General features: G+C 36.8%; 1 protein-coding gene across 4 annotated transcripts in view; it reads left to right on the forward strand.

The window, feature by feature from the left end:
• RBM25 (RNA binding motif protein 25) overlaps positions 1-11,773 on the forward strand; it is a 34,505-nt gene extending 22,732 nt beyond the window's left edge. For 3 of the 4 annotated variants that reach the window (XM_065635932.1, XM_065635935.1, XM_065635933.1), the window contains exons 10-19: positions 1,248-1,516; positions 2,459-2,681; positions 2,974-3,063; positions 4,707-4,780; positions 5,461-5,611; positions 5,962-6,286; positions 7,306-7,580; positions 8,025-8,123; positions 8,802-8,849; positions 9,932-11,773. In XM_065635932.1, coding sequence (XP_065492004.1) covers positions 1,248-1,516; positions 2,459-2,681; positions 2,974-3,063; positions 4,707-4,780; positions 5,461-5,611; positions 5,962-6,286; positions 7,306-7,580; positions 8,025-8,123; positions 8,802-8,849; positions 9,932-10,024 — 1,647 coding nt within the window. In that variant the 3' untranslated portion in view covers positions 10,025-11,773. The remainder of the gene's footprint in view (positions 1-1,247; positions 1,517-2,458; positions 2,682-2,973; positions 3,064-4,706; positions 4,781-5,460; positions 5,612-5,961; positions 6,287-7,305; positions 7,581-8,024; positions 8,124-8,801; positions 8,850-9,931) is intronic. The other variant, XM_065635936.1, reaches the window with a different exon arrangement.
• The last annotated feature ends 2,508 nt before the right edge of the window (positions 11,774-14,281 follow it).

The following is a 14,281-nucleotide window of genomic DNA, read 5'->3' on the forward strand; positions in this document are numbered from 1 at the left end:
ATCCTTTGTTGGTTCTCTGGTCCCTGTGCCTGTGGCAGAAGAACACTTACCAGGTAAGATTGCTTTTTAAAGTTGTCTTAAATGCTTTGTTTAAAAGAAAAGAGAAAAAAAAAAAAAGAAAAAAACCAGAGAAAATGCCATTTCATTGTTCCAGTTTTTAATTTCATTTCAGTGATGGTAAACGTGGAGCCAAAGGGGATAAACCTGTTTATTCTGCTCAATATTTGTTCAAAAAAGTGGTGTTCTGGCATCCATCAGGTTGAAATTTGGTATATTTGGTTGTTATTTGGTATATTTGTGAACCGTGTACTTGCTCTTCCTCCCAGAAACATAGCTTATAGGCAAGGTTAATCCAGTGTTGGCGGTCCATGTCCTAGCACAGCATCTGTAAGTTAACACATAACAATTGCTTCCAAGGATGGATTTATCTATCATTCTGTTGATGTATTTTCTATTGTCTTATAGTCTGGTCATAGGAACTGTTTCTAATTGAAAAAAACAGTGGCAATTTTGTACAATTTCTAGTAAAACTGTAGCAGGTAACCCTTTAGTTTCTGTGTTTCAAAAGAGCTATTTCCAACCTTTTTTTAACTCTTTCCGTCTTGCAGTGGTGGAAGTTAAGGATTCCATTCTGCAGAGTCCAGTTCTTACCAATGAACTGTTAGAACTTTTTTAGGGAGGGAAAAGGGGAAAGGTTGCAGCTCTCTTCACTGTTTAACCACATGCACCACGTGTAAGTGGATAAATTTCTTTACCCAAGTTTTCCTATAGGACTGTTTTGGTCTGCCAAGCCTTTTTGGGAAACAACTTGCTGCCCCAATAAGCATTCCACTGAAATGTATTTACCTAGTTGAACAGCATTAACTTTATAAGCTAGAAGTTCACTTTGCTTGTACCCCAGTGGTTTATAGGGCCAATGGAATTTGTGGCCCACCTGAATCATGACTGGCAGTGCACTGTGTATGTGCAGTTTAGTCAGCTTGCAATGTGAGGCCAGCCCTACTCTGCTAAGGTTGGAGATTGCTGGTCTGTGTAGATCTATGCTTTTGCACGAAACTTAGTCTTGTGATTGCTGCATTTTGATTTCATACTTATGAGTTCCAAAAAATACCCACCAAACCCTATTTAATATTTTAAAATCAGTGGCGGTTTTGGTATTTCCATTACCAGCCTTGTGTGTTGCGCCGGGATTATCCAGCTCCTATAACTGCAGAATTAACTATGAAAGTTCTCTTATTGGTTTTTAGAAACTGGAGGAGGAAAAAGGCAAAAAGGAGAAAGAAAGACAGGAAATTGAAAAAGAACGCAGAGAAAGAGAAAGGGAACGGGAGCGTGAACGAGAAAGGAGGGAACGTGAAAGAGAGAGGGAGCGTGAACGAGAGAAGGAGAAGGAACGGGAGCGTGAACGAGAGCGAGATAGGGATCGTGACCGAACTAAGGACCGAGACAGAGACCGAGATCGTGACAGAGATCGTGAAAGAAGTTCGGATCGCAACAAGGATCGGAGCAGATCAAGGTGAATGCACTTGAGTTGCCATTTATTTCAGTTTTTCCTGGTGCTGTTTACTAAGTGCTTGTAGTTCAGCAGATCAGCTGCTGTTCAGAAGAGAATGGCCCTTGTAAGATCACAGTAGGAAATCAGAATTTTAGGCAAATGTTGTATTTACACAAATTCTATAGAAATCAAGTGTAAATATAAAATACTGGATTCCCTCCACAGCACAGGAATGTAAGGACTGCAGTAAGCAACCACCCAACCATGACTTCAGCATACTGGTTTTATCTCAAATCTTCCTTATTTTTTGATGGGTAGATTTGTTCCTATTTGAGGTTCTCTTATGCCTGCGATACCTTTTAGCTTAAGTAGGTTTTACCTTTTCCTTTAGTATGTGGAGTTTCTTTTTTATTTGGTGGGGGGGGGAGGTGTTGTGGTTTGTGTTTGGTTTTGTCTGTTTCTTAATAAAAGCAAGGGACATTCCTCCTTCAGTCTGAAGCTGTGACTAATGTCAGGCTGTAGATGGGTTTTTTTCGCTCTTCACCATAGAAAAAAGAGCTGTTTCACTTTTAATTGTCTTGTCAGTAGGGTTCTAGTTGTCTGTAAACCATGTAAACATGTAAGATTTATTAAGCACACCCTTTATTTGTGGGGTTTTTAGCTGTCACTTATTTATGGAGAACTACTAACACAATCTGATAAGAATGGCCCTGTGCTCATGCTTAGTTTCTGTAGATATCGCTGTTTAACAGTTAGTGATCAAACAACTACTTTTACGTAAATGACATTTTGAATATATTAGAAGAATCTATTTATGCCCATTGCTGTATCAGGTAACCATCTTGTACAATTGCAGAAGAGGAATAACTTGCAAGATGCTGTAAATAGCGTTTGAAGTTAAATTATTTGACTGAGTGGAGAGGAAGGCTCTGTACTTAACTTTGGACGATTTCCTTCTTTCAGGGAAAAAAGCAGAGACCGAGAAAGAGAACGAGAGCGGGAACGAGAAAGAGAACGTGAACGAGAGAGGGAAAGAGAGCGCGAGCGGGAACGGGAAAGAGAACGAGAGCGGGAGCGAGAACGGGAGAAGGATAAGAAGAGAGACCGAGAGGAAGATGAAGAAGATGCCTACGAACGCCGAAAACTAGAGAGGAAACTGCGGGAGAAAGAAGCTGCATATCAGGAGGTAGGTTGGGATTTTTAAGGTTTCTTAAGGAAAAAATGGTTTCTGAGAGGTAATAGTAAGTCTTCTACTATAAAATATATCACTCGTCCTCCTCATTTTCCTAAATGCAGTTTTAATCCTTTGAGTACGTGAATTGGGGCAGAATCTGTAAGACACTGTCGGAACAACTTTGGACTTCTTATTGCCCCTTTAGGGCAATTTGTTTTAAACAATAATCCAAGCTAACTTCGAAGTACTACCACTATTCTTAATGTTCTTGAGATTGGAGTGGGTATTTTTTGTTCTCTTTTAGCGTCTTAAAAACTGGGAAATCAGAGAACGGAAGAAAAGTCGAGAATATGAAAAAGAGGCTGAAAGGGAAGAAGAAAGAAGGAGGGAGATGGTAAGGCTTATCATTGTACTCGTAATTTGCCCCCACTTGTTCTTTGTGTCCCATGTAGAATGGAACATTCTGCTGTCTTTACGGATGGTGACAGAGCTCTCTCTTTGTATAAACACCACATATCTATTTATACCAAAAGATGAGTTAATAGACTTGAAACAGAAGATGTCTAATAAGTGGGAGTAGTATTGAGAGTCTGGAAAACAAACCCTAGTGGTTTGGTCTTGTGAAGGCAAAAGAATGAGAAGTAGGTAGCTGTAAAATACTGTGCTTTGATCGTCATGCACTATTACATCTGTAACCTGAGTTTGTGTCAAATTTGTGGCAAAACTTATTAGATGTTCTATGTCATGCAGGTGGAACTAGAACAGTCTTTTTACTTCCAACGTGCTTATGTGCCCGAACCTTCTATAATACATAAAATAAAGTTCTATAATGTATCTAAAACACTTTCTAAATTTCTGTCTCAAGTTCATTAGTTGTGAAATTATCACAGTTATCAATGTAATGCATGGAAGCTTTGTCTGAAAAGGCACCTTTGTAAGACAGATATTTCTGTAATATCATAGTTTTGTGCTAGTCTAAAGAAGTTATTTTAAATTATGGTGGTGTTATTTCACTTAATAATTATCCCAGAGAAGGAGAGAAGATACGAGAGTTCTAAGTGGGAGATGAATTGGAAATTGCTTCAAAGAAAAATACGCAGAAAGACACAGAAAAGAAAGAAAAAATGAATAGAAAATTAGAAACTACATTGTTTTATGTGGAATCTATTTTTTCCCCCTGAATGCTTGAAAGGGAAAAAAAAAAGTTTGAGAATGACTCAAGGATATTTTCTATTCACAGTCCTTGTGGATGCTGGCTGTGGATGGCAGTTGTAGAGAGCAGTGTTAAGTTTTGTGCTGTATTTATTTCCAATTGTGATCGTAATTTGTTTCTCAAAGTCATTAGCATAGGAATATCTTACTGTTCTAAATATTGGATATAGGTTAGAATGTCCTAATCTATATTCACCTTAAAGAACTGCTTTGGTTTTTTTATTTTTTATTTTAGCGGAGGGGGAAAAGTATCTCTCCTCCATCTTCCTCATCCCCTTCAGTTTTAGGCCTGTGCATTGATATAGTGCCACGTGGGTTGGATTAGTAACACAGCAGGGGAGAGCTTATCCTAGAAGTATCCATTAGATTTGGTTTTGTGCATAACTAAATCTTTTTCAAAAGTTTTTTTTCAAAAGGCACAGCTATTGAAACAAAACAGTACTGATAAAATACACTTAAACTGCCATGCTAAAAATATCCAATACCAGACTTACAGATTTGAAGAACAGCAAATTGGTGGTTCTTCTTTCATGATGTAACCAAAAAAAAGGTGTGTGTGTATTTATTTGACATGCTAAAAACAGAAGAGTAGTCTGCAAATCAGAGACATGATTGCGGTGGACCTAGTGGATGTACTATCTGCTATTGAATGTATGATAGGAAGTTTACAGATCCCTGGAAGATGATGCAATTCCAAAAGCTTTCAATTTTCTCTCTGGAAAACTCAATATCTTTAGTTGTAAGCATAGCAGGTATTTAATGTTACTAATTTTTAAACGATTAGAAGTAACTTTATAACATTGCTTATGGTTCAATTTCTTGCAGGCAAAAGAAGCCAAACGGTTAAAAGAATTCTTGGAAGATTATGATGATGACAGAGATGATCCAAAATACTACAGGTATCTCTTTGTATTGATTCCTCACAGTAAAATCTTCATTGTTTTGACAGTTATGGGTTTTGTTGGCAGAGGCTTATCGAGTTTATATTTGAGTGATTATATGGCAATGTAAGGGTCATATAATTATCTGAATTATTGCAGTGTCACTTGCTAAGTACCAGAGGGAAAAGGAAAACTTCTTGCTACTTGTTAATGCTTGGGAGTAGCTGCTCCTTCCTACCACTTCACTTGTGGGTGAGGCAGAGCAGAAGTCAGCAGAGAGAAGAGATCAAGCATGCCTCTAAGAAAATTGCTACAAGGAAGCTGTAAATTGTACAAAGAATGAGCTTATTGACTCAAAGGATGGGGAAGATCCTTCAGCATGTGTCTAACTAAAATTTGCATCAAACTAATTTGGCAGAACTGATTCTCGTCAAGTAAAAACCTATACAATTTTTTTTTTTTTAGAAGATTGGCAGTCAGTCTTTACATCTGTTTAATGTGATGGGGTAAATTCTGTGTAGTAATGTAGGGAACTTGTATCTCAGTTTCTTCTGTTACAAAAATAGAGGACAGCAGATGCTCTTATGAATCTTATCTTCATTTAGTGGAAGGTACACCTCTATCAGGTATTTCTTGTATTGCGTTACAAGGTTCTCATTTGAATGTTCTTTGAAATATAAAATCCATGTCTTTTGTAGGGGTAGTGCTCTTCAGAAGAGGTTACGAGACAGAGAGAAAGAGATGGAAGCAGATGAACGGGACAGGAAAAGGGAAAAGGAAGAATTAGAAGAAATTAGGCAGCGCCTTCTGGCAGAAGGACACCCAGATCCAGATGCAGAACTCCAGAGGGTAAGTAGCTGTTGGTCTGACAGGGAGAAAAGAGTGCTTGGTATTTTAATGGTATTGAGCAAAATTGTGTAAGAGATCTGATAGTTAATATTTGCTCTGTTTATTTTTTCTTAAAAGAAGTCCAGATAAGCAGTAAGAACACTGGAAACAAGAAATAATTTTCCAGATCTATGTTTGGATGGAGTTCAAAACCAAATTCTGATTATTCACCCTTCTTGATTATAATGCCAGTTACGTGTATTTGTTGACTAACAGAGACTTCTTTAGGAAACAGAGGATCTTAAGATTCTTTTTGAACATAGCTGTGTTTGAGAAAGCTTCTTTTTTGTTAATGGTCTGTTTCATTGTAGATGGAGCAGGAGGCTGAGCGGCGTAGGCAGCCACAAATAAAACAAGAGCCAGAGTCTGAGGAGGAAGAGGAAGAAAAGGCAGAAAAAGAAGAGAAAAGAGAAGAGCCGGAGGAAGAAGAGGAGGAGCCTGAACAAAAGCCCTGCCTTAAACCAACTTTACGACCTATCAGTTCTGCCCCATCTGTTTCTTCTGCTAGTGGAAATGCAACCCCTAACACACCTGGCGATGAATCGCCCTGTGGCATTATTATCCCTCATGAAAATTCACCTGATCAACAGCAGCCAGAGGAGCATCGGCCCAAAATAGGACTTAGCCTCAAATTAGGCAAGTCTACATTTTATTTTAATGTTCCATATTGGATAAGAATGAAAAAATGTCAGGCTGATTTAGCCACATAGTTTTCAAAATATGTTGTATGTTTTGACATACTTATATCAAGCTGTTGTTATCCAGATGCTGTGCTCAATTTCTCCTATCCAGTAGGTACATTTTATAGGTCTCTCTTCTTGCAAAATCTAGATGGGAAAAGAGAGGGAAGTTTTGGCATCCTCAAGGTTTAATTTTATTAGGAATGCTCTGAGCTGGGATTAGTTATTTCCACACACTTTTCCACCTTAATAGAACTCTAAATATCTCTTTTCAAACTCATTGGTACTTTTCATCGGTATATGTTAGATTTAAGCCTTAGATAGTTCTTATGTTTATTCACAAATATGCTTTTACAAGAAGAAAAATGAAAATTAGGTTATTTTTTCTTTCTCATAGAGTAGTACAATGAATTGGTGACATTTGCAAATGGAACATGAGTGTAGAGTTCCTTAGTACTTTAGTAATTTCGTAGTGTTTTTTATAAAAAATTGTTCTGAGTAGCAGAACTAAGGATATTTTTATTCCAGAACATTTCTGCATTTATTATTTTGAATAAATTATGGTAGGCCTGCAGTTTGAGCTCACATAGTATTAGATCTTAAATGAAGAGAGACTGTATGGTATTAGGCTAACTAATTAAAGCTTTTCCTACAGCTAGATTGATTGCAGCTTTTCACTTCTGTGCTCTCTCTCTGCAAAGGTTTGAACTCATGCTATAGTCCTCCCTCAGTGAGGGTGCTAATTTGTTTCAGGGAAGAGAAAGAAGACCGTATTTTTCAAAAATCTTAAACAAACTCTGAGGTCTTTAGCGCTTTTGCCGTTTCTATAACAGAGTTGGAGAGATTAAAACACTGAGGCTAAGCATTCACAGACATTTACATACATACAAACCGATATTCCTTGAGAAATGTGTGAAGAGCAAATTAGCTTTGATTGCAGTTTATGAATATGTTATTCTGTCTTTTGGGTTGTAGGTGCCTGTAATAGTCCCAATCAGCCCAATGCTGTAAAAAGGAAGAAGCTTGCTGTGGATAGTGTGTTCAATAAATTTGATGACGAAGACAGTGATGACGTACCCCGGAAAAGGAAACTCGTCCCCCTGGATTATGGAGATGAAGATAAAAGCAGTATCAAAGGCAGTGTCAATACAGAAGAAAAACGCAAACATATTAAGAGCCTCATTGAGAAGATTCCCACAGCAAAACCAGAGCTCTTTGCTTATCCTCTTGACTGGTCAATTGTGGATTCAGTAAGTTGATTTCTTTCAACCATTCACAAAAAAGCATAATTTTTCTGAACAAACCTTGGAATTGAATAGAAATCCAATGTTTCTGGGACCCCAGTAGATTGGAGCAGCAGCATCAAATGGAATCAAACTTGTGTACTGTATTTCTTGTCCATATACAATGCTTATTCTGAAGTATGCCTGCTTACTTTTGTTTGCTATCTCCTGAATTCTTACTACAAATTGTCTAGCAGTTTTATGGAAGGTGGGGGAAAAGGTCCTGTAAAAACATGTTTGAATGGCCGTCAGAAATACTGCAGATGCCAAATCGCTAAGGATTATATTGATAGCAAAAATGTATCTTGCTAAATAGTTGTTTGGGTCTTCTAGCTGCCTATCTGGCAGTATTGTTTCAGGACACTAAAACTTACGGAAAATATGTTCTGGTTTTTTTTTTTCTGTTTCCAGACATTAATGGAACGTCGAATTAGACCATGGATTAACAAGAAAATAATAGAATATATTGGTGAAGAAGAAGCCACGCTAGTTGACTTTGTTTGTTCTAAGGTTAATGTCTTCCACTTTTACGAAGTCTGGGTTTTGCTCTGTATTTAAGCTGCAGCAATTACTGCCGTATCTGTATTGGAAGGCAGGCTGTTCTTACCTTCTCTGTAATCTGTGATATTGGTCAGCAGAGACAGTTGGTGTACTTGGAATCAGCGTATACCTCAGTGTTGTACAACTTACCTCCTTTGCTTACGTACCGTATGTACATGTCAGATGCTCTGTGTTATCTGTTAGATAAACATATGGAATTGGATAAAGAAATCAGCAGTTGACAAGAGCAGCTATTTTAACTGATAGTTTTATCATTAGATTTCAGAGTTAATATCTCATTGACCATTAAGATTTTTAACTTAAAACTAGGATTTTTGTGAATTCAGGGGAAAAAAAGCCAGTAGCTTGATTTTACATACATTTTTGGACTAACTAGATAAACTTCTTAAAAAGCATTTTGGATGCTGCTGTTGCTTTAGTAGTAAGCAAACACTAAGGTTTTAGAGTTAAATTAGAAGTCATTCTGCTATACCTTTTAGCTGTTGGATGACTTGTTTAAACTAAACTCTGTAGCTTCTTCCATCAAATTATAAACTAAATTCTAATAACTTGCCTTTTTAAATCTGTCATGACAAGTCTATGGCAGGGAATTTCAAGAACTTGGCTAAAAACATTTGTTTCTTTCAGGTTATGGCTCACAGCTCACCACAGAGCATACTGGACGATGTTGCCATGGTAAGCAGAAATTGTGTAACTGACAGACCTGTGTTAATACTGAAGCTAATAGTCAATTCTGTGGAAAAGTAGGAGTCCATAACAGAAGTATTTGGTGTTCATAGAAAACATGCATGAGATACAAAAGCTGCTTTGATTAAACAGATTATGCTACTGCAGACATGATTTTGCAGTTACAGCATCTAGGTAGAAATTCCTCGTCTCTGATGAGAATTTCTCAGTATTTAGAAATGTAGAACAAAGATTCTGTCCCTAACAGTAAAGAGAGGTAAGACTCAACAATAACAGAACTGTATCAGAAATATGAACTTTTATTCCTTCTCATTCTTGTAACTATATTTTTATAATCAGTGGTTTAATGAGTCTGTTTCCAATTGATGAGCAAAAGGTGTCTTTTCCCTACATCAGTAAAAGCTCTTTTTTTGCCTGGTATCAAAAGAGAGAAACTTTACAAAATAATGCCATTGTTTCACCATGTTTTCATATACTGAACGGTGAATAAAAAACAGTTGTTCACTCTCTTCCAATAAGGAAACTTGGAGGCAAAGTTGGTAGGAGCCGGATTCATAGCGAAAGTTAGTAAGTTGTTCTTGGTGTGATTAGTAGGTGACCCTGGGGAACTTCCTGAAGGATGTTGTGCGTGCTAAAAGTTTGTGTGGATTCACGAAAAGCCTGGATAATAATTTCGAGGAAGAGAATAATACTTAATAAATATCCAAGGAAGTTCTAGGCTGTAAATGAGCACAGACTAGGAGAGAATTAAGGGAAAATACCACATATGTGTCTTGTTCTTAAATTCTTCCCAAGCCTGCGATTTCTCTGCCTCTTCCCAAGCCACTTTGGAGACTGGGATACTGGTACTTTTATCTCTTAGTGCTCAACACCTGCCAGTATAGAATTAGAGTCAAGTCAGATGATAACTGCAGGACAGACAAATTCACTGAAGTTTTAGCCAGTGCCTCCCTCAAAGGCTTAACTTGGATTACGCTACATTTACTTTGTAGTTCTGATGTGTCAAATTAGTCTTTATAACTGGAAATCCTAACCTAAAAAATTGTTTATAAAATGTCTGTTTCCCACAGGTACTAGATGAAGAAGCTGAAGTTTTCATAGTCAAAATGTGGAGGTTGTTGATATACGAGACAGAAGCGAAGAAGATTGGTCTAGTGAAATAAAGCACTCTCCTTGCTTCCAGGGTTCCATTTCAATTTTGGGCTTTTTTTTTTCTCCCCCCCGTCATTCAGAGACTTTGAATTTTCTCTGTTCTCAGAGACTTGAGACCTGTATTTTTTTATGTAGAAAATGTGAATTTTTTTTGTCCTCTGCTCTGAGGCCACTTTTACCCTTCTCAGTTAGTTACCTGAATCCTGCATCGGTTCTCTTTATAATTCACAAGGTACAATTACCGGTATGTTTTATAAGCTGCAGCTACTGTACATGTTCTCTGGTAATTTTGTTATGTTACTCTGATTCTTGTAAATATTATGGAAAAAAAGCCCCTGTTTTGCAAAACATTTGCACTTAATGTGGAACTGTATCAGTTACAGATGAAGACAAATTATTTTACTGCAAATTTATCAGTGCGCCTTTTTTTTTTGCATACTCTCCCTCTTTTTATTTAAGGAATGATTAGAAAACAATTTAAAAATAAGTGGCTTGAGCTGCTTTCACAGAACAGTTTTGTGTGTTCATTTGGTCCCCTCAGCTGACTCTGGAAGAGGAATTCCCTCAGACTTTTCATTCCGATGTGAACCAGCAGAAGCCTTGATACCTTGTTCCGCATTTAGAATTACTAATGAAGCTGGGAACGTAATCTCTTGCAGATGCTCTGCTTCTTTCCTAGAAATTGCAGGAAGTTTTTTATTCTTTGCTCAGTTAAAACAAGAGTAAGACCTCAATTAAATAAGTGCTATTTAAAGATTTTTTTTTTTTAAACAGGATATATTCCGCTCAGTTTCATTTTAGCCCTTCCCTATTATCCCTTCTGTCTCCAAAATAAATGGATTTTTTTTAAAGAAATTATTTTTAAAAGCCTTTTTTTAGTATTTAGAAAAAAAATACGTGTTTGGATGTAGCTGACCATAGCAGCTGACAAAAACCGTAAGTTTCCAAACAAAGTCTTGTTTTTATCCATACTATTAGACTAGCCCCAACTTTTGTTTTCTACTGTAAGCAGTCTGTTGTCCACAAAAAGAAGGTGATATTTTCCTGCCTTGTTTATATGAGTTTTTATGGATAGGTTGATATGGTATAAATGATGAGATGTACTGTAAACTGCATTTTTTTATCTCATACCTGGGTAAGCAGACAAATCGATAATGTGCTGTGAGCTGTTTTGATTGCAGGAGGACTGTGTTCCAGGGAGCAAACTGTCTCAACAACCTTTTTAATTTTTAAACACAATTCTTAATAGCAAACAAATTAAGTAAAGGTGTTCCAGTATCTCTATATTGTATTTAACTGAAGGATACAGGTTGACCTGTTCAGAAAACATAACCGTGACCTTGAGTTACTAGTTCTTTGTATTTGGAGAGGACACTTGAAAACACTGTTCTTAACAAATGGGATCGTGTAAAGGTTCCACCGTGTAAATATTTCAGATATTAAAAATGTATATATTTGATTTAAGGGCTGACGTTCTTTTGGAGTCTTGTGCAGCGTGCAATTATATTTAACACTGCTTTCTGTATGAACAAGTGTTCCCAAATTAGGGGTGGGGTTTTTCCAAGTTATGTCCTGCTTTCTGTCAGGTGACAAGAAGCCTGCAAATACAGATGTGATCCCAATATATTCTTTCTCATCCCTATAATACTACACACCACAAAATATTCTCTTTTTTTTAAGTTGAAGTGTAACTTCATGAAAGCATTACTTTTATGTTGTGCTTGAGTTCGCATGAGAATGTTTTGTTTTATATACTTAGATGCTGCAACCTTCCTCTTTTTTTTTTTTTTTTTTTTTCCCCCCCTGGAACTTGATGTTACCCTAAGAAATTATTTCCCCCTTTTTCCCATACAGTTTTGTATCAGCATTTACCGAAAATCCTCCAAATTCTAAATAAATTCAAAACTTGCTCTATTTGTAGTAAATGTAGAGAAGAGGGAGAGTGAACTTCACGAGTGTTCCTTGTCCTGCTAATATGGCATTCTTTCTCTGTCATTAGTAGCAGTTAAGCAAGATAAATGCAACAAATGCATTGTAATGCCACTGTGTGACAGATTACCTAATGTCCTCGTTGAGATTCTTCCGTGAAAGATCAACTTGTGAAACTTCAGATTATTTTCTTCTGCCTTAAACAAAAGCTGTATATTCATCATTTATATTATTTACGCATTGGATGTAAGCTTGTACTCTTCCTAATGAGACTGAAGGCATCTGGGTGAGGAAGACATATAAAATTTAAGCTGGAGTGTTAAATAGCCGGGTAAGTAAGTATTTAGAAGCAGTTGTGACATATTAAAAAAGTGGAAGTTGGGGTTTTCTTCAGCAGTGGAAGGAGGAAGGAATGTTCACTGTAGCATCTCTGCTTTGGCTTATGCAAGTACTTCAACAAATTTTCCTCTTTCAGAATGTAAAATGTTGCTTTGTAAAGTCACTTGTAGTGTTTATCTCTTACTTAGTGTTTTTACTTCTCAGTGATAACAAAATGTATTTTGTGTCTGATGCTGGGAGGGTAAAACAAAAATTACATACTGCTGAGTAGTTCTTAATATAGAAAGTAATTTTCTTAACTCTTTTGCTTTCAACACACAGTAACAGAATTATTTCAAGATAAACTTGGGAAATTTGGGGTAGAAAAAGCCTTTTTTGTCAACGTTACAACATCTGAATATGCGATTTAATACACGCTATGTGTGTTAATGTTAGTGAATGCACAGATTAAGAGTATACTAAGAATGAGATCCATTAGCAAATTGTGTGTTGCCACTGGGTATTCAGTGCAGCGTACCATAGTATGATCCATTCTGTGATGGAAATGTACTTCAAGAGTTACATACAGTGCATAGAGGGGGAAAAATATCAAGTTATGCCACAGAACTGGGTGTACTAGTCATCAGTCTGGACTTTACTGTACAACAAGGCTTTACACCTTAACACGTCCTTAGTCTTCAGATAATCATTCTGTGTAACTGCCATTCAGTGTCATTTGGAATACGTGAGTATGAAATATGAAGTATCATTTTCATTAGTGTGCACTGAAAAAAAAATGGGAAACCATGAACATGTAAGATTCATTACCAAGACTGATCTATTTTTATATTATTGTTAATTTGATAAGAGGCTTTTTTGTTCTTAGAATATTTAACCTCTTCACATACTGATTTGGTCTTTCTAATTCAGGGCATTTCCTTCCTCTCTTCTCTTTAAACAAGAGGCTGCACCAAAAATAACCATCTAGCTTGATGATGATGGCTCTAAATGTGGGCAGGGGGCAGGCCCCAAACAGGTTAGTTTCTTACTGAATTCCTGTTTCTTGCCACGAGTGCTTTCCTGTTAATGAGCGGGAAGCATTAGACCTTTCATGCTCTTACTAAAGGGAGTTGCTAGATACCTGTTATACTTGCAGGAGCAGTGCTTTGGAAAGGGGATACACATAAAACTGGAAGCTGTTGGCTTTTATATTACAGTAGGGTCATGCTTTTTCATATTTATACATTTTCTTATGAAGGAACATAGGATGTTGTACCTGCAGACTTACAAATTGGTACACAGTCATGCAGTGTGAGTGGTGTAAGGTATTGTGAATAGACATTTCATCATAGATCAAACATACATAAATAGGGAACAGTCTGGTGCAGCTGTAGGTCCATGTTTGTTTTCTTAAAACGATAGTCTGATTTGGTTAATAGGCATTACTTTTAGTCTAAAACCACCTTAAATGCACTTCGTATGCATATGACCTACTGAAACTCAGTATTGCCACTTCATTTTTTCCCATCAGTCTTCCTGCAGTATAGCTGAGCAGTGAAATACCATATCTGTTTTAAATATGCAGAATTACATAGTCTCTCAACAGTTTACTTTTGTTATGTTTAGAATTATTACATGTAGCTTTCCCTATATGTTAAGTAACCCAGTTAGGTTCTGCATGTTTAAAAAGGAATTGTGGATTGCTCTTCAAATATCATGGACAGCAAGGTAAGTTTCAGGTTTGAAATCAACTTACTTTCTTCTACAAGTGAGTGGCAGCTCTACTAGAGGCTTCTTGAAAAGATGCCACATTTACTTTAAGTTTTAATATTGTTTTTATTTTGAAATTTAAAGATACCTTCAAGTTTTGGGTTTTTTTGTGAGACCCTTTTAAAACAGGGTCACTGTCTTATATATATGACTGGAATTCAAACCAAACACAAGCAAGAAGTGTGTTTTCTCCTAAAACCCCTTTCTTCAGTTGGTAACATCTCTCAGCAGGTTCCACAGGACGCGCTGGG

This window comes from Caloenas nicobarica, chromosome 5, assembly GCF_036013445.1.
Source record: "Caloenas nicobarica isolate bCalNic1 chromosome 5, bCalNic1.hap1, whole genome shotgun sequence".
Classification (NCBI taxonomy): Eukaryota; Metazoa; Chordata; class Aves; order Columbiformes; family Columbidae; genus Caloenas; species Caloenas nicobarica.